This window comes from Canis aureus, chromosome 3 (assembly GCF_053574225.1).
Source record: "Canis aureus isolate CA01 chromosome 3, VMU_Caureus_v.1.0, whole genome shotgun sequence".
NCBI lineage: Eukaryota > Metazoa > Chordata > Mammalia > Carnivora > Canidae > Canis > Canis aureus.
In genome coordinates this window covers 45,159,679-45,178,650 of record NC_135613.1, presented here as the reverse complement: position 1 = coordinate 45,178,650, position 18,972 = coordinate 45,159,679, and the positions used below count along the sequence as shown (strand labels likewise).

The 18,972-nt window shown below is 37.2% G+C and overlaps 1 protein-coding gene and 1 long non-coding RNA gene across 29 annotated transcripts in view; one reads left to right on the top strand and one right to left on the bottom strand.

The window, feature by feature from the left end:
* The window catches only part of SGIP1 (SH3GL interacting endocytic adaptor 1), a 204,143-nt gene that overhangs the window by 119,176 nt on the left and 65,995 nt on the right, over nt 1-18,972 (bottom strand). For all 23 annotated transcript variants that reach the window (XM_077892177.1, XM_077892176.1, XM_077892175.1 and 20 more), the window contains one exon: nt 1,768-1,831. In XM_077892177.1, the coding sequence (XP_077748303.1) occupies nt 1,768-1,831 (64 nt within the window). The remainder of the gene's footprint in view (nt 1-1,767; nt 1,832-18,972) is intronic.
* Nucleotides 1-18,972, top strand: part of LOC144310755 (uncharacterized) — a 139,602-nt gene that overhangs the window by 90,989 nt on the left and 29,641 nt on the right. For 5 of the 6 annotated variants that reach the window (XR_013376431.1, XR_013376434.1, XR_013376435.1 and 2 more), the window contains exon 5: nt 7,412-7,584. This is a non-coding gene — a long non-coding RNA (uncharacterized LOC144310755). Of the gene's footprint in view, nt 1-7,411; nt 7,585-13,679; nt 13,791-18,972 lie in introns of all 6 variants that reach the window. The other variant, XR_013376432.1, reaches the window with a different exon arrangement.

The following is an 18,972-nucleotide window of genomic DNA, read 5'->3' as shown; positions in this document are numbered from 1 at the left end:
TTAGCAGCAGCTCTCTCTTTTTCTCTATTGGCCACTGGAATGATGATCAAATCAGGAAGCTCTGGTCCTAAGCCCCCTCTCTATTTAAGGAGGTACAATCAGTTATAGTTGGAGCTGGCTGGCTAACTGTAGCAGGTTGCCTGGCAACCCTCACAGATTTGCGACAGTCCTGAAAACAGTTTGCATCAACAAGCTTTCAATGATTGCAGCCGAACAGAAGCATTACCTAAAGCTGAAGGGACAGCAAATTGCTGGAACATCTTCCCAGCCTTTTGCAAGAATGATGTATGACCCAATTAGAGAGCAGGGGTTCATGAAAAGCCAAGGTTTACAATAAACAGCCTGTTCTTTGACCGTCATTACTGGTAGAACTAGTCAATGGCTAATTTGCTAACATGTACTTAATCTGGGGTGCACAAATGATAAGAAGCTAAGAAGAGATGGTTAAGATGCTACGGTAGTGTCCCACACAAGACGTGGCATGCTGTAGGTGACAACAGATGTCACTGACAGATGAACTGGTACAGTGGCCCTTTACAGGAATCAGATTCCATCTTGTATAAACTGAGGCCCAGGAAAGTAAAATTTATTCCGAAGGCCGAGGAGCTATTGGCCGTGCTGGAACAAAGTCCCAGTCTTCTGACTCTGGTGAATGTACCATCACCTATTCTGGCTGGTTCATTTTTAGACAATGGCAATTTCTTAAGAACTAATGGAGATTACATAATTCTCAGAAATACATTCCTAATTCAATCATTTTGAAAAATTTGCAAGACTAGAGTAAATGTGATTTCCATGAAATAATGATCTACCAAAAGAAAAGTATAAAGAAAAGATAAGAACAGATTTTTAACATGTGAGATCTAGACAAAAAATAGCTTCCTCCCCTTACAAAACTCCTTACCCTGTCTGGTTTTAAAGCCTTCAAGGCTTCAAGATTGCCCAGTGCCTTAGAAAAGAAGACCAGACACCTTAAATTAAAGCCTGGCCCTTAAATTAAAGCCTTTCTATCTGGCCCTAATGTCCTTTCTAGCCTTGCCCACCATTACCACCTTTACCTGTAGCCATCAGGTAGACAAACTGCCCTAGTTATCTTGTCCTGAATACCTACTTGACTTTTCTACCTCTCTGCTTTGGCTTTGTTGGTCCTTTTGCACGAGATGCATGTCTTCATTTTCTCCAAGTCCAAACTCAAGGCTCCTCCCTCTCTGAGATTTTACTGATCATCTGCCCAAACATGAGTTTAACCATCCTCAATTTTCCATAAAATTTCATTTTTAATTGCTTATAAGGAACTCACCACATATTAATTTGTCTTAGTAATAAGACTAGCATCCACTTGCCATTTACTGAGCATTTACTAAGTAGAAGGTACCATACAAGGCATTTCAACTGTTATCTCATTTTGTTATATGAAGGATATTTCTTTGGTATGGTAGATATTTTATCCCATGATTTATAAGTTCTTGGAGGACAAGGACACAGAGCAGCGTTTGGGTCTTGTGCAAAAATTTATGCATAATAAAAGGGTACAGAATGAAAAGCTAACGGTGAGAAATAAAGGTAGCTCTCTTTGATTTCACCTGTGTCCACAGAACTGTGAATTTTCCCATTTTCTAACTTTCTTTCAGGGATTCTAGCCAAATAAAGAGTTTAATAGGCTCTTTATTCTGAAGTGCAGCTGACCACACTAGATCTGCATTTCCACATGGCCACATGTGGTCCCTCCACTGCAGCTGAGCAGTTGGGCCCTCCCAAAGTACGTACGTCGAATCAGTGTCCTTTTCTTTCTTCCGTATTCCAAAGGCCTTCCTTGTACGTTTTTTCAATCCTGTGGGAAAACAACAAAGGGTCAAGGAAATCTATTTTCTATTTGAATATCCCTAGCAACATTCAAAGGAATGATATTTTTAGTTGCAAAACACCAGTTAAATTTGAACATTCAAAAAGCAATGAAAATTTCTTCATTTGTATGTATGTGTCTGTGTGTGCACGTGCATATGACTTATTAGTATTTTCGACAGATGTTTATCTTCTATTTTGGACAAACCAAGCTCAGTCTTGATTCTTCCATTCCTATTCTGTGAAGGCTCAGTCTGGGATTCCTATCTCCTCCATGTTCCATAGTTACATACATGGCTAGTGTTTCTTAGTATTATTCAGATATACTAAATGCCTCTATATTTCAAGACCTTAGACTTATTGGAGCACATGGGTGGCTCAATTGGGTAAGTGTCTAACTCTAGATTTAGGCTCAGGTCATGATCTCAGGATTGTGAGACTGAGCCCTGCATCGAGCCCTGCATTGGGCTCCATGCTCACCAGAGAGTCTACCTGAGATTCTCTCTCTTCCTCTGCCCCTTCCCTGCTTGTGCAATCTCTCTCTCAAATAAATAAATAAGTCTTAAAACAAAACAAAACAAAACAAAACAAAACCTTAGACTTGTTATTGGTAGTTTGGAAAGTCTTTCTGGCAAATTGAAGCTGAAAAAGTCCCTGAATTTCAGGATTTGTTTGGCACTAACAGGTGGAACAAAGGGAAAAACATGACAATATCAGGAATTTGATGACACCTTCTTCCAAAACATGTGAGTCAGCCCAAACCACTCAGGTTACATGAGTCATTCATTATCTGACTCTTAGGATGCTACTCATATAAAATCCCCCAAATGCCTCTGTTCAGTCTAATTTTGCATTTAATGGTCATTCCATTTAAGATGCCTAGGTCCTTATAATGTCAATGTTTGTTTTTAAAAAACATTTCTTCCCACATTAAGCTCTTCTTCATTATTCTTTACATTTCTTTATAGGTAAATTAATTGACATTTACAACAACCCACTCATAATATCTAGGAACACCTTATCCCTATTCATTTTCAATTTTAATTGTTAAAAACTTTCTTCCTTCTTCCTTCTAATTGCCTTAATCCCTCATAGGGACAAAATATCATAGCGACAATCATTTTCTTCTCATAATGTTCTTTGAGTTCAGGTCTCTTAATTGGCTTCTCCATGCTTTTAATTCAGGTTTGGGGTCACAAGGAATGCTGTATTTTACCAATCGCTACTGATTCTTATAAGACTATAAAATAAATACTATTATTATCTTAAGTTTCCAAATAATTTCATTTTCTGTAATTTGACTATGAGATAATAGATTGTATGCTCTACCTAATAGATCAGAAAATACACATAAATTCCAGTAATTATTGTATTAAATTAGTAACAGAACAGGCAATAGTAGTTTTCCATAAGCTCTGTCCTGTTTTTGATCACCAAATTTGTACAACAGCCAATATGAACTAGCTCAAGAACATCATGAATTGTCCATTTCTAGTATCATCTGTAAAAAAGATTTTATTTATTTGTTTTAGATACAGAAAGAGAAAGAACAAGAGAGGGAGAGAGAGCACATGGGAGTGTGGGATGAGGGCCTGAGGGAGAGGGACAAGCAGACTCTACACTCTATGTAGGGCTTGATCTCACTTGAGATCATGACCTGAGCTGAAATCAAGAGTCAGACGCTTAATCTACTGCACCACCCAGGTTACCTCCAGCATCATTTTTAAGTATGTAGCTTAATACAAGTTATATCTCTTTGTGCTTCAATCTCTCAGTCTATAACAAACCAGTCAATAATAAGTGATGAAAAAATGCTATGCCAATCTGTAATTTTAGTTTCACAGAAAGTTATATTTCCTGTACCTAGAATACATTCCTATATATGGAATATATATATATATATATATATATATATATATATACACACACACACATATATATATATATATATAGTAATATACCAAGGATGTGACATTCCAGAAAAACAGAACTAATCAAATTGTGGAATAAAATAAAATATTGGAAACATTTTTACCCCTTGAAAAGTCAAAAGATATCAGAAATTTAAGGAATTACGAAGATAACTTTGAAAGACTAAAGCAAAGCTATGAAATGTAGTTTTTTTTTTTCTTTTTTCCAGTCTCTTCAATAAATGGTGCTGGGAAAATTGGACATCTACATACAGAAGAATGACCACTCTCTTGCACCATACACAAAGATAAATTCAAAATGGATGAAAGATCTTAATGTGAGACAAGATTCCATCAAAATCCTAGAGGAGAACACAGGCAACAACCTTTTGGAACTTGGCCACAGTAACTTCTTGCAAGATACATCCATCCATGAAGGCAAGAGAAACAAAAGCAAAAATGAACCATTGGGACTTCATCAAGATAAGAAGCTTTTGCAAAGCAAAAGATACTGTCAACAAAACTCAAAGACAACCTACAGAATGGGAGAAGATATTTGCAAATGACGTATCAGATAAAAGGCTAGTTTCCAAGACCTATAAAGAACTTCTTAAGCTCAACAGCAAAGAACAAAACAATCCAATCATGAAATGGGCAAAAGACATGAACAGAAATCTCACAGAGGAAGACATAAACATGGCCAACAAGCACATGAGGAAATGCGCCGCATCACTTGCCATCAGGGAAATACAAATCAAAACCACAATGAGATCCCACCTCACACCAGTGAGAATGGGGAAAATTAACAAAGCAGGAAACCACAAATGTTGGAGAAGATGTGGAGAAAGGGGAACCCTCCTGCACTGTTGGTGGGAATGTGAACTGGTGCAGCCACTCTGGAAAACTGTGTGGAGGTTCCTCAAAGAGTTAAAAATAGATCTGCCCTACGACTCAGCAATTGCACTGCTGGGGATTTACCCCAAAGATACAGATGCAATGAAACGCTGGGACACCTGCACCCCGATGTTTCTAGCAGCAATGTCCACAATAGCCAAACTGTGGAAGGAGCCTCGGTGTCCATCAACAGATGAATGGATAAAGATGTGGTCTATGTATACAATGGAATATTACTCAGCCATTAGAAACGACAAATACCCACCATTTGCTTCAACATGGATGGAACTGGAGGGTATTATGCTGAGTGAAATAAGTCAATTGGAGAAGGACAAACATTATATGGTCTCATTCATTTGGGGAATATAAAAAAATAGTGAAAGGGAATAAAGGGGAAAGGAGAAAAAATGAGTGGGAAATATCAGAAAGGGAGACAGAACATGAAAGACTCCTAACTCTGTGAAATGAACTAGGGGTGGTGGAAAGGGAGGTGGGCAGGGGGTGGGGGTGACTGGGTGACAGGCACTGTGGTGGGCACTTGACGGGATAAGCACTGGGTGTTATGCTATATGTTGGCAAATTGAACACCAATAAAAAATAAATTTATATAAAAAAAAGAAATGTAGATGTTATTCATATCTTAACAGATCCTTCAGAAGATCCAGGAAGAAACAGTCATACCAACTGTGTTAAAAGTGAATGTACAGGTGTGGTCATGACTTCTGAGAGTTCATTAAAAAATATTTGAAGAAATTTCTTTAGAGAGTAATAATAGTCAAAGATAATATAGGGATAACTAGTTAAAGACAGTATGTCTGGTAATCTAACAAGCTTTAAAAACACTATAGCCAATGATTTTTCACTTCTGACTCCAGAACTTCATAAGAATTTTAAAGTCAATCGCTATAGTATAATTGTTTTTAGGCTGGATCCTGAATATCTGTCAACTATTCTTTACCCAAAAATGAGAGGGAAAAGAAATCACTTATTTTTGAGAAATGAAGTAACTATTCCTTTGTCAATATCAAAAACATAGAGATATTAAAGGAAAGAACTTTGTTGTTTTGATGATCTTGGGCTAGAAAGGTTCTCTTCCAAGTTCTGGAAGTGAGAACATCCTCCCGTACGCATCCAGAACTACAGCCTTGGGTCAGCCACACAAGAAGTCTGACCTGTACCTCTAGCATCTTTCCACCTAATTCAGATTTCTTTTAGTTTCCTTTGGTATTATGAGAGCATCTAGTCAAGTCTGGGAACAACAAAAAAATTAAAAATAGACTGATTTTTTAAGAGAGTGGGAAAGATCATTTATTTCAAAATAGGCAGTCCTGGATATGATATTACAAGATAATAAAATAAAGCAGTGGGCACAGAAATTGACAACGGTGATACCACACACACAAAATATAGAATAAGAAGTTTCATCATTGCAATATTATTAGTTACTATTACTGAGATCCTACATATAGACCAAGCACCTGTTGCTTTGCATCTGTTGTCTCATTTATGTGAAAAAGTAGGAGGTGTTTTTTTTCTCAAATTATTATGAGCCTGAGGTTTGCCTAGGTTAGGTGCTATTATCACCACCATCAGGGAGGAAATTGGAGGCTCCTTTACCTCTCTATTGCTCCCCAAATGTTGAAATTCTCCAGGACTTTGTCCTAGGTTCCTCTGCATCCTCTCCCTGGGGCAATTTCATGTACTCACATGGTTTCACTTGCCATGTGTATGTAGATGAACCCTGAATCTATAGGTCAGGCCCAGTACCATCTCATGAGCTTCTGAATATATAGCACTTCTCACACTCAGACTTCTATGAATAAATGTCAGATTTCTTCAAAAGTCTTTAGGCTCCACTTATTATATATATGCGATTAAACCTATAAAAGTATGCCCGATCATTTAGTTTACAATCATTTCTGAATAAAATTCCCCTTAAAATGAAATAGTTCTCATGGTGACAGATGGTAGCTTCACTTACTGTGGTAAACACTGAATAATATATGGAGTTGTCAAATCACTAAGTTGCGCACCTAAAACTAACATAACATTGTATGTTAACTGTACTTCAAAAATTAAAAATAAATTAATGAAATCATTCTCCAGGAAGAGATAAATGGATAAATAAAATGTATACCCATAAGTAAAATATATTTCTTTAAAAAATTTTTCATTTGTAAAATATATTTCTTATGACAGGTCCAGAAAGTTTGAGTCTTTTTTTAAAACTTAAAACAATCTTTTAAATTTAAAACATAAATTGTGTTTACTAGTGTTTTTCTCTGAAATTTCCCCAAGATAACCTAAAAAAAAAATCAAGATACCTTAGAACTTCCTGGCTTTAAGAGTATACAATTCTGCAGATAAAGAAACAGTACAGCTGAAAAAATTATCATTATCCATTTTATTTTATCCTGAGTAAAACTGTTCTACAGGAATTCAATTAACAAATACTAAATTCTGAATTTGAGCCTTTAAGTGTTACACTGAAAGCAGAATTGTTCAGAGGGGTCTTCTAAAAAGAAAACTTTGCACTCTATGTTATATTAGGTCAACATCAAAATCTGATACTCAAAAGAACCTACAGGTTTTTTTTTTTGCTTGGTTGGTTTTATGTCTTCTGTTTTATTTTTTTTAAATCCTACTTGAAATATTTTTCTCCCTAAAAATGAAGACTGATTCTATGCATGAACAAGTTGAGGTAACAGTCCTTGAACTGAGTTTATTTATTTTTTTTTAATGATTTATTTATTTATTTATGATAGACATAGAGAGAGAGGCAGAGACACAGAGGAGGGAGAAGCAGGCTCCATGCCGGGAGCCCGACGTGGGACTCGATCCCGGGACTCCAGGATCGCGCCCTGGGCCAAAGGCAGGCGCTAAACCGCTGAGCCACCCAGGGATCCCTTGAACTGAGTTAAGAAAAGGAGAAATCAAGGTATGAAAATCCTCTAGACAGGAGCTAAGGACCAGCCACACAGGAGACACTGCTGGTCTTAACCACAGATGTTGCCCTGCCAGATAGGAGTATAAGAGGAGAGTCTTGCCAATGATCCTCTTTTCTGTTCTTGTCCAGAATTCCTGCCACTCCACTGCTAGCTGGTAGTACAACAAAGAGAGACCAAACATAGAATGATCGTTGTCCTTTGACATGTTGACAGCTACTGGTTTTCCACCTGAGCTAATGTAAAGGGCTGAGCTGGGGAGACATCTGGGCTGGGTACAATAGAGAGGAGCCAAGGACAAAGCCAGGTTCCAACACTGGGGGATAGTGCACCTGCCAGGGTGAGGGAGGCATGTTCTGTGTATTTGATTGTTAATCTGTGAATCTGAAGGCATGACTTTTTGATTACCTTCTTTACTCATTTCCCAATCTTGCTTACTTTCCTTTTATGGATAGCTTTTCATTGTGTTCAAATCCTCATATAAACACAACACCTATGAAATTGTTGAAAAGGCACTACTTTTGGAGATCATCTTCCTAGGGGATACTTGATTCTTCTACTTCCCACCTCTCCTGAAACAATACTTTTGAGCAGAGCTTGGACAAGGCAAGGCCTGGGCACAAAGCTGGCTGTAGATTGACCTAGCAGTCTGGAAGAAAAAGGAGCATGAGGAGAAGTGGCAGTGACAGCTGTTTTGGGTCAGTATGTAAAACACAGGTCATAGAGGAACACAAATCATTCCTTCAGGTATCTCCCCAGAAGCCCGAAGACACTGCCTCCCAGAAACACAAGGGAAACATAGTGGAAAGGATAAGAATGCATGGAATTTGGAATCCAAAGATTTGGGATCAAACCCCAATTTGATCTATTAGTGGCTGTCACTTGCAGCAAAACTTAGAGAATCTAAAAGGTGCTGTGTTATTTTTAATGTAAGATTTATGTCCTCACAGGGCATGAGATTTGGAGGGATAATCCCAGTTTCCCCCTCTGTAATCACTAAGAGTGAGGGGAAGGTCACTCTAGTTCACTGAGTACCTCGTATGTACCAACACTATGCTTAGCACTTGACACAGACTAACCCTTTCAACAAACCTCAAAGGTATTACCAACCCTCTATTTTATGGATTAAGAAACAGACTCAAAGTGCTTAAATTCCTCTTCTAGCATCACTAAACAAACAAGCGATAGGACGAATATTTGAGCCGGGTGTGTTTGACTCCAAAGCCAAGCAACTTCTAACAGGGTGGTCATGAGGATTCTTGTTGGCACCCAGAGCAATGCCTGGGACTTGGTGAACACACCATCAATATTTGTTTAACAATTTTTTTAAAGGCCACTCAAAATTTGAATAATAATTAAAACAGAAACTAATGACTTTTTTCTGATGTTTGCAATATATATTCCATTGATACTTAGTTTTCTGGTATTCATTTGTATATATAGACATGTTAAGGAAGCTCCAAACTGCACAGGATGGACTTACCTGAATGCATAGTCATTAGGCCAGGGAATAGAGACTTGGGGTGAAGGGCGTATTGTGAATTCACCACATTTTTGGGTGAAGAATGTATATAATGGCACATCAAAAGGCTCAATTTAGCCCAAAATGTGTATCATAAATAAAAATGAATAGATGTAATTTATTAAGTACTTACAATGGTTTAGGAAATATGTCAGGAAGTTCTTTATCCTAGCCCAATACAACCTTATAAGGTGAGAGCTATTACTGTATTGATTCTATACCATGGGGCATGAGGAGAAACTGGTGCCAGGGCACATAGGTAGTACCTGTCAGACCACATTTCAGAGTTCCTTCTGCCCTGACTCCAGGATCCATGCTCTTCATGTCTTTGGAATAACTTGTTGCCAGTCATCACAATTCATTTTATTTTCTTATTAAAAAAACAAACAGACAGAAAGCAACTATATATATATTTTTTTAATTGAAAGACATTTTTAGGAAAATTAAGAGGTACATTTCTTCAACATGAAGACTGTATTTTGCATGTTTAAATCTTCATATGCTGAACATAAGGAGACCCAATAGATGTTGCCAAATGGATTATTTCTGTAATAAGTGTAAATTTTCAGTTTGAGCCTTCATCAGCATGGTGGGTTACTCAAAGGTGAATCACATGTAATGAAATTATTTATTTTCTGCAGGAACCCAGGCCAAGCATTTGGTCTCAGTAATAAAAAACAGGCAAATTTAATTGCCCTGGGCATAATGCCCCATATTGACAGCAACTCTAGACTGGCAATATCTATTCATTATGATGGTCATTGTATTTCTGTCAGGAAAGATTAAGATGCTTTGCACATCAGCTCTTCCTCTAAGTTTTAAATATAGGTACTCTAATCTAATTCAGAGTCTTTGTCATAGGGTCTTACAGAACAATGTGAGACCAGTTAAAACGGAGGTCAACTCTTTCCATGATTTTTTATGATGCTTATGATTTTCAGTACCTAGACTACTGCCTAAGATATGGGAACTGCTTTATAAAAACGAGTACCAGGAAATATAAAAAGCCGAGTTCAGTGTATTGCAGTACTTGGCACATGATAGTCACTCAGCAAATGTTTGCTGGTTGCTCTACATATTTGCAATTCTAACCAAAATTGTTCCAATTTGATGGGCATGTGCCTTTGGTCCGAATGCTCTACCTTCATTTTTATTTGAGTCAAAGGAAATCCCGGTGTTCTTTGTACTTAGTAAGCACAAAGATGGTACCCCACCATTCTGAGCTGAGCCTACGGGGAGAAATGCACATCCTGACAATATACTTCATTTGTATTGGATTGCAAAAGGGCCTGAGATGGATGGCACCTTGAAATTCAGATGTGATATGTGAGAGTTCATGTTAATGCACTAAAATGGAGATTGCTAGAAGGCACTTAAGAACTTAAAGGAGCTAAAAACAGTGATGACTTTTTTAAAAAAAGAATGTTTGACCTTTTGGTGACATGGATGAAGATGTTAAAGAGAAGATGGCCATGGAACAGATTTGCCATAAAAAGATTTCGTGTTTGCTATGCTGTTATTAATGGAATGAAGGAGCTGAGTAGAGTTAGGAAGAATTTTAAGCATGTGAACAACTTCTGTTAAGATTTAAGTAGCAAGATCCATGGGTAGCATATGTTGTTATAGTGAAAATGAGGAGGTTTGAGCTCTAAGAGGCTTGAATTCAAATAACTTCTCTACCTCCTAGGGCAAGTATCTTTGAGTTTCACTCTTCTCAGCTATTTACCATAAAAGCTTTTTGTAAAGTTTAAAATGGGAGTAAAAGTCCTGTATAACACCTAACATATATTGTGCACCACTTTATGCAGATTCTTCTTGCCTTTCTTAGTTTTGATAGTTACAAAGCAATTGGAAATCAGCCATTTTAATTGATTACATAAGGACAACTAAATGCCTGATTTGTACATCTACTCCTTTAGAAATAAAAATACATAGAAATAAAAAATAATCAAAATTTCAAAATCTGGAGCTTTCTTTGGTTACTTAAAAAGATTTATTTATTTATTTATTTATTTATTTATTTATTTATAGATAGATAGATAGATAGATAGATAGATAGATAGCTCATGCGCACCAGTAAGGATAGGGGCAGAGGAAAAGGGAAAGAATCCTCAAGCAGGCTCCCCAATAAGCGTGCGAAGCCCAACTTTGCAGGGCTCAATCCCAGGATCCTGAGATGATGGCCTGAGTGGAAATCAAGGGTCAGATGCCCTTAGCCATTTGAGCCACCCAGGCACCCCTGGTTACATTTTTAATAACAAAACTGAACTTGGTCTCAAGAAATATAAATTTACTAATATCTATCACAAAAAGTAGTGGAGATTAAGAGATTCAGCCTTTTAAAGAAGCACAATCACCTTCTGTAGCAGAAAAATACAGCATTGATGAAGACTTTGCTAAATGCAAGTCTATTACAAACTTAATCAGCTGGTCTTCTCAGGGTGATTTGAAAAGAAGCCAATGTTACTTCTACTTGGATTAGTGGTATATCGAATTTGAAGTTTCTTGCCCCCACCCTGAGGAGGAGAAACACACATTCTACTGGAAAAATAACACTGCAAACACTAGTGAAATTAATTTGACCTGTTCCTTAAGAACCTTGTTCTGTAAAATGGTTCCCCTCTTATTCACTCTTCTCTCCTTCCTCACATTCACGGATTCTCTTCTCTCCCCTCTGTCTCCAATCCCTCCCCTCCCCTGACATTGCCATGTAGACTAAATTGAAGTTAATGATCCTGTTCAGATGGACTCTGGTTTTCAGGCATAAACAGAAAAATTCAATTGAGTCATAATTCACCAAATATCATTTCCCAAACCTCCATTTTCAACAAGAAAATAATTTTAAAAAAAGAAAACTGGACAATAACAGAAATCCTTTTCAGATCCTTTTTTTCTTTTTATATTTCTTCCAGAGAGGAAGGAACAAGTACTTTTGTAAAACCTTTAAGTTGTTACTACATAACAAATAAATGTACCATTTAGTGCTCTGAATTAAATTCTTAAATTCTTCAAAGGTGAATTAAAAAAGAAAACTGGACCACAGCCTACTAGAATTCTTGTGGTTTAATTCTAACCTACAAGGTGGAGGCACAGAGATGGGCAAGGAGAAAGGAGATTTATATGGCACAGCCGAATTTAACACATCATAGGCTCTTAGCCAACTTTACTTAGTAAGAATCCATGAAGTCTACTTCCAAAATGGAATAGTAATAGTTTAAAAAGTTAAAAATATGTAAATATAGAGATATTGTCAAAAAAAGATCAGTTATTGAATAAACAAGTACAAAAAAAGGTACAAAAGGGAGCTAAATACAGAATTTAGCTCTAAGTTTTTTTGAGAGCTCTTAGAGGCCTGCATCTAGGATGCATGTGGATTGACCCCATTTACTAAATTTATAATGATAATGATTATCCATGTATTTATTCACCTGTCCTCCATCCATCCATCCTTTCATCCTCACACACATCCATTCTTTGGCTATAAATCTCAATAGATTACAAAGTTCATTGTCATGAAATTATTCCTGTGGGATAACATGAATCTATTAAGTTGCAATGAAAACCTGGTTCCCTTTTGCCTCTTCTCATTAGGAGGCAGAAAATATCAAGTTAACCCTCTTGAGAAATTAATCCCTGATAGGCTTTCAGATTTATCAAGCAATCCCCTCAGCATAGGTAAATGGTCATATTATTATTCCCTTCCTTTATATACAAGTCTTATACTCCAAACGTTTATATTGATTTGTTACTCTAACGAGTCTCTGGCTCTAGGTCTTCATACTTACCTAGCAAGCTCAGAATGGCTTCCATATTTTCAATATTTTTCCATATTGGTCAGTATTCTCTTCACTAATACCCCAGTATTGACCAAGGATATAACTTTAGTCTTTTATTCAGTGCCTAGCGTCATGCAAGCTCCAGAGTATTTGTGATCACTGTCAGAAGATCTCCTCATCTTCTCATTCAGTGGTTGACAGAATAGGAACCTGTCAAACATCTATCACGTGCCAGGGACTCTTCTAGGCTAGGGATACAGTATCTAATAGAACCCTTGAATTATGTAAGATCACAGATCAGTTATTAAAACCCTAAAACACCCACCTTTAATTAAGTAGCTGTTACCCATTTTAGCTCTTTCTTATCTGTTCATTAGTGTGACATATATGCATAATTGTGTGGTATTTGAGGTGAAGAGTGACATAAGATGAGGAAGTCAGGGGCCAGATAATGCAAGTTCTTGAAAGTTAAGGATTTTAGATTTTAAGGGCAAGGGGCACTCATGAAAAGCCTTTGAGCAGAAAAGAACATCATCTATTATCTAGTCCCAGAATGTTCCATCATCTATTATCTAATTTAATGTCACTATGACATGCTAAATAAATGAAATGACTGTTTTCTTTTTTTTTTGAAATGACTGTTTTCTAGATCATCAAAATTACTCAATTACATTGAGTATTCTTTGGTGTTAAAAGTATTATGCTATAGTGGTTATTGAAAGCTAATATATTTTTAAAAGATTTTATTTATTTATTTATTTATTTATTTATTTATTTATTTATTTGACAGAGAGAGAAAGCAAGCCCACGAGGGAGAGGGAGAAGCAGGGTCCCAGCTGAGCAAAGAGCTCAATGGAAGGCTTGATTCCAGGAGTCTGGGTTCATGAACTGAGCCACTCAGGTGCCCTGAAAACTAATATTTGAGTATGGTTTTGGTATAGAAATTCAAACCAAAGTAATTTGCCAGAACAGCTGAATTCTTGCACTCTTTTTACCTCTTAAGAGTTTACCATTTGTGACAGTATGAAAATATATCACTTTTGATAATCCTAATTGAGATTCAAACTAATTAAGAGCCTTCTGTTTAGATCTCCATAACTCCTGAACTCAAACCCCTCACAGTTTTGTCACATTTGCAATCAGCTTCAAAATCAAATTTTAGCTTTACCACTAACCAGCTGTGTTTCCTGAATTGTAAAATACCTGTTTCCCATGATGTTGTAATAAATGAGAAAATAATTCAAATACGTAAATTAAATGCTACCTAAGCAGAAAGTAATATCATTACTTATTAGTGTGATTATTATTATCATTTTAATTGAGAGTTGAAAGACAGTAAACTGTGGTAGTGTATACCACCTAAAAGTAAAGTATTCAATCCAGTGAAAATAGTAAGGTCTCTCTCTTTCCTTGTTAACACAGAAGGGGAAGGAAAATCCATTTCTCCTCACAAACCATTTGGTATATTTTCTGGCTTCTTCTGTTGGATATGTTAACTTGAAGATTCTATAAAATCTTGTCTACTTCTCAGCAATCTAACAAGATAATGACACATGTTCACATGGAGCGTGAATAATTGAAAGCAGAACTTCCTCCCAAGCCAGTTCCTCCCTTCTCTCCAATGGTACCATCATTCCCCAAGATGCTTCATCTAGACTCCTCCTTACCTTTCCTTTCTACAGCCAATCCATCGGGGAATGCTGTTAGCTCTCTTTCTTTTCTATTTCTTTTTTTTTAAAGACTTTATTTATTTATTCATGAGAGACACACACAGAGAGAGGCAGGGACATAGGCAGAGGGAGAGGTAGGCTTCCTGCGGAAACCTGATGGGGAACTCGATCCTGGGACTACAGGACCATGACCTAAGCCAAAGGCAAAAGCTCAACCACTGAGCTACCCAGGTACATCAGCTCTAGTTCTTATATAGATCCACCCCATTTCCCCTAGGCTCCTTCCATCTCATAAGGTTCTCATTTCTGTAGAAATGCCAAGATCCAAATGGCCTCTAAGATTGCCTTGGAAGAGGAAGAAAGCATAAGAAAGGCAATCCAGAAATGGTTACCACCTCAGCCAGGAAAGAGTTCTCTACCATTAACTAAAGAGTATGGCTTATATAGCCAATGGTCTCACCTAGATGTAAGAGATGCTGAAAAACAAAATTCCTGCCTGCCAAGCCAGTCCCTAGCAACACTTTGCACTGTGGTAAGGGAACTCAGCTCTTTGGAAGTCAGCTGGCTGTCTCTTTCAATCCCTGCTTGGATGGAAGACACTATCACTTCTCTGCAGCCATGAACTCTAGTTCCACATAATTAACTGGTTCTGCCACTTGCTACTTGTGTTAATTTGAATAAATATATACCTCTCTTAGCCTCAGTATTCTCATCCAAAGGATTGCTATGAAAACTAAATAAATCATGCATATAATGTGCTTAACAAAATCAATGGCTTGACCCAAACATTATTATCTAAAAATTGAGTCTGAATATAAAACTGATCCCAGGATAAATTCTTAAAATGTTTGGGTTAATAAAAAAATCTATGCTATGGTTTATTGAATTACCTTTATCCCCCTAAGGGTAATGTTGAAGAAGGCTTTGAGGTTTTTAACCATCCCCCCAATCATAATTTAAGGCAAAAGATTTTGTTCTTGGAAGGGGGTTTTAATCAGCTTCTGTTAAAGGACAAGAAAGAGGAAATAACACAGCACACCTGACAGGTAATTGAGTCACAGAATAGCAGGGTGGAGGTCAACATCTGGTTTGGTACTAGATTGGCAAAACTAAAGCCCTGAGAGATTAAAGCAGTAGGCCCACAGCCACACAGAGAATTCCAGAGGGTGCTGGATTACAACCTTCATGCTTTACTCAGTCCAACATACTTTACCTGTTGATCTGCTCAATATGGGCGAGCATATACATGCGTGTGTATGATAAATATTTATTAATATAAAATATAAATATGTATATGTGTTTGTATGTGTGTGTATATCTATCATCTATCTATCTATCTATCTATCTATCTATCTATCTATCTATCTATAGAGAGAGAGCACATAAGCTATATACCTATCTTCTCTAGTACTCTAAAATACCATGTAGTTTCAGGTTTGAGTATACTTTTACTTTCTCCTTCTATGTTAAATATATCTCATTACTTTCTAAATGTTGAGAGCAGTGTTGTAAACACCTATTTGGCTGAATCTCATTGCCCTGGCAATCTGAATCACATTTCCAGTGGCACTAATACCTTTTTAGCTGGAATTTGGCTTAGCATTTTGATTAAGGTTTCTGTTAAGTACTCTAAAAAGACTTTTCCATTTATGAGACTGTAACCTCAAAGACAGAAGGGGAGTAAAAGGTGACTTTAATAATAGAAAACAAAACAAAACAGAAAAAAGTCATTAAGGACAGTGTCTGTAGAAATGCCAAGATCCAAATGCTGAATATGAATTAAGCTAATTATGTGGTACTCCCCACAAGTGTGTTTTGTTCTTCCTGGAATAGTCAACATTTACAAGAGAAATTGTATTCTTGATTCAAAAATTTGCCAGCATGCTAGTTGGGCTGCCCCAGATATTTCTCCTTTGAAACTCCCTTGAAAACCAAGGCTAGCTCTAGTTTTGTTTTGTTTTGTTTCATGGCCACCTAAACCCATGTACATGCCTTCTTCATCTCTGCCACTAGGTTTAAGTGCACCCTACCTCAGTGATTTCAGTGGGATTCAATTTGCTCTGAAGTTACCAGAAGGTAGAACTCCTTACTTAGTGTGGCATTTAGGACTTGTTCTGTTTTATCTACACCATTACTCTTTGAACACCCTGCTCTGCAACCAAAGGAAAATTCTCCTCATTCCCTAAACAAGCACATTCATGACCTGTTAGCTTCTGTTTGGAGGACTATCTCTTTGAACAACCTTCTCTTCAAACTAGAAAGTCACCCACCTCAGGAATGCCTGACTATGTCTGCAGGAAGTGTTCCTTTAGAAGTGTTTTTCTTTTCTGCTTGGGTTCTTCCGAACTTCACTTAAGATTTCCTTATAGAACTTAATAGCTTTTCTTGCCTCATTTTTTGCCTGCTCCAGTTTATGTTATCTTTGTTCTTTTAAATTTTAAGCTGCTTTATTTTATTTTATTTTATTTTATTTTTATTTATTTTTTTAAGCTGCTTTAGAATAGGACCCACACATGTCATTCATTTTGTGCCCCAATCGGTGAACCTAATTCAGTGCCCAGTACACAGCAGATGGTCACTGAACATTCACTAATTGAGAAAAAGCTTTCAAGCCAAGCAGAGACTCAAGTGGTAAAAATCACCTTCTCCATTATTATTTGATATAAGCCACCAAACAAGGAGTTTTCTAGTTAAGACTTTTTTTCCATCACTAGGAAAAGAAACTCCACTAAATGCTTGGAAAGCTTTACTTATCTAAGAGCATGTATCATAAATACAGCCAAAAAAAAAAAAAAAAAGACCAACCCCCCCCTCCCTAGAAAAACAAAAACAAAAAAAACGCAGCAAAGTATATGAATATGTAGAAGGAAAGGTGAAAGAAGTTGTCACACTTGGGTATGTAAGTATGTAAACATGAATGAGCTTACACGTATGTAAGTATGTAACACTTGTGTACGCAACACAGAAAGGACTCTCAGATTCTTCCTTAGTACCTACTCCCTCTTGTTTTAAGGACAAAAATAACAACATTAGTGATCTCCTTTTCCAGACCAGATGGGCAGCAGCTAAATGGAATGAGTCGAAGCGGCAAAGTTAAACGTTGGTCATTATGGCAGCTGCCAGAGAGAGAAGGATCCATCATACTCTTTAGATGATGAAAGAGCTTTTATCTTGGGGCTACCAGCCCAATACATAACAACAGTGCCTGTTGCTTTCTTGCTTGGTTGAATTAAAGCATAGGGCATTAGTTGGAATTCTAAACAATGATACATATAAAAAACATTTTTATTTTTTTTAAGGTTTTATTTATTTATTTGACAGAGAGAGAGAACACAAGCAGGGGAGTGACAGGCAGAGGGAAAAGTAGGCTCCCCACTGAGCAGGGAGTCTGACCCCGTGTTCTATCCCAGGACCCTGGGATCATGACCTGAGCTGATCCCTAAGCCAAAGGCAGATGCTTAACCAACTGAGCCACCCAGGTGCCCCTAAAAAGCACTTTTAAAGTTGTCTTAAGTAGTTAGGAAAATGTTACTTTCACCATCAAAAATAGATTAAATTATCTTTGATGGTCTTTGCATAGGAAACACAAGCAATATGAGCATATTATATTTAAGAATGTATATCACATATATATTAAAGACATGAAATCTATACTAATATATATCCATAATATGTATTAACATAATACATCAAAACCTAGTTTTTGATATTTCTAAACTGTAATATATATTATATTTACATATATTATATGTAAAAATATTATATTCTTTTTTTTAGAAAATTTAATTCTATGGAATAAAACTAGCTAGCATTTATTAAACGCCATCATGTAATTTTTATGCATTATCTCATTAAAACTCACAGCCACACACGGTGATGCGGATATAGTCATCCTTGCTTTGCAGATGAGGAACACTTCTCAGAGAAGTGCCACAAGTTTCTAACATAGCACAGATAATAAACGATGGGTCAAGGGTCACATTCAGGCTTGTCAAAACCCAAGGCCCATGTCCCTGACCCCTACCCATTTATGCATGTCTGCTGGGTGGCTGAGCAGAGAGTGAGCAGTGCACACAGGGCCCTGACCATGCACTTGCTAAAGTAGCTCACAAGTGAGATCCAGTGATCTCCTCAAGCACCCCTAGTCTCCTCTCACAGCACGCCTGGGAATATCTGCTCTTTATGGTCTGCTCTGTTCTGTTGCTATCATTATTACAGAAAAACGTTTGTCGTCAAGAAGGCTTTTTGAAATGGCCTGACCTCTGAAGAAACTGAAGAGATTGATTAGGCATCTTTGTGACAGGGTGTCCCCTGGTGGAGGTAGGGAGATGGGGGAGGGTGGGAACTTCACTCAAAGCCTTTCAGAACGCCCCACTGATAGAATAGGGTCATTCACACAATTAGAAGGCCGGA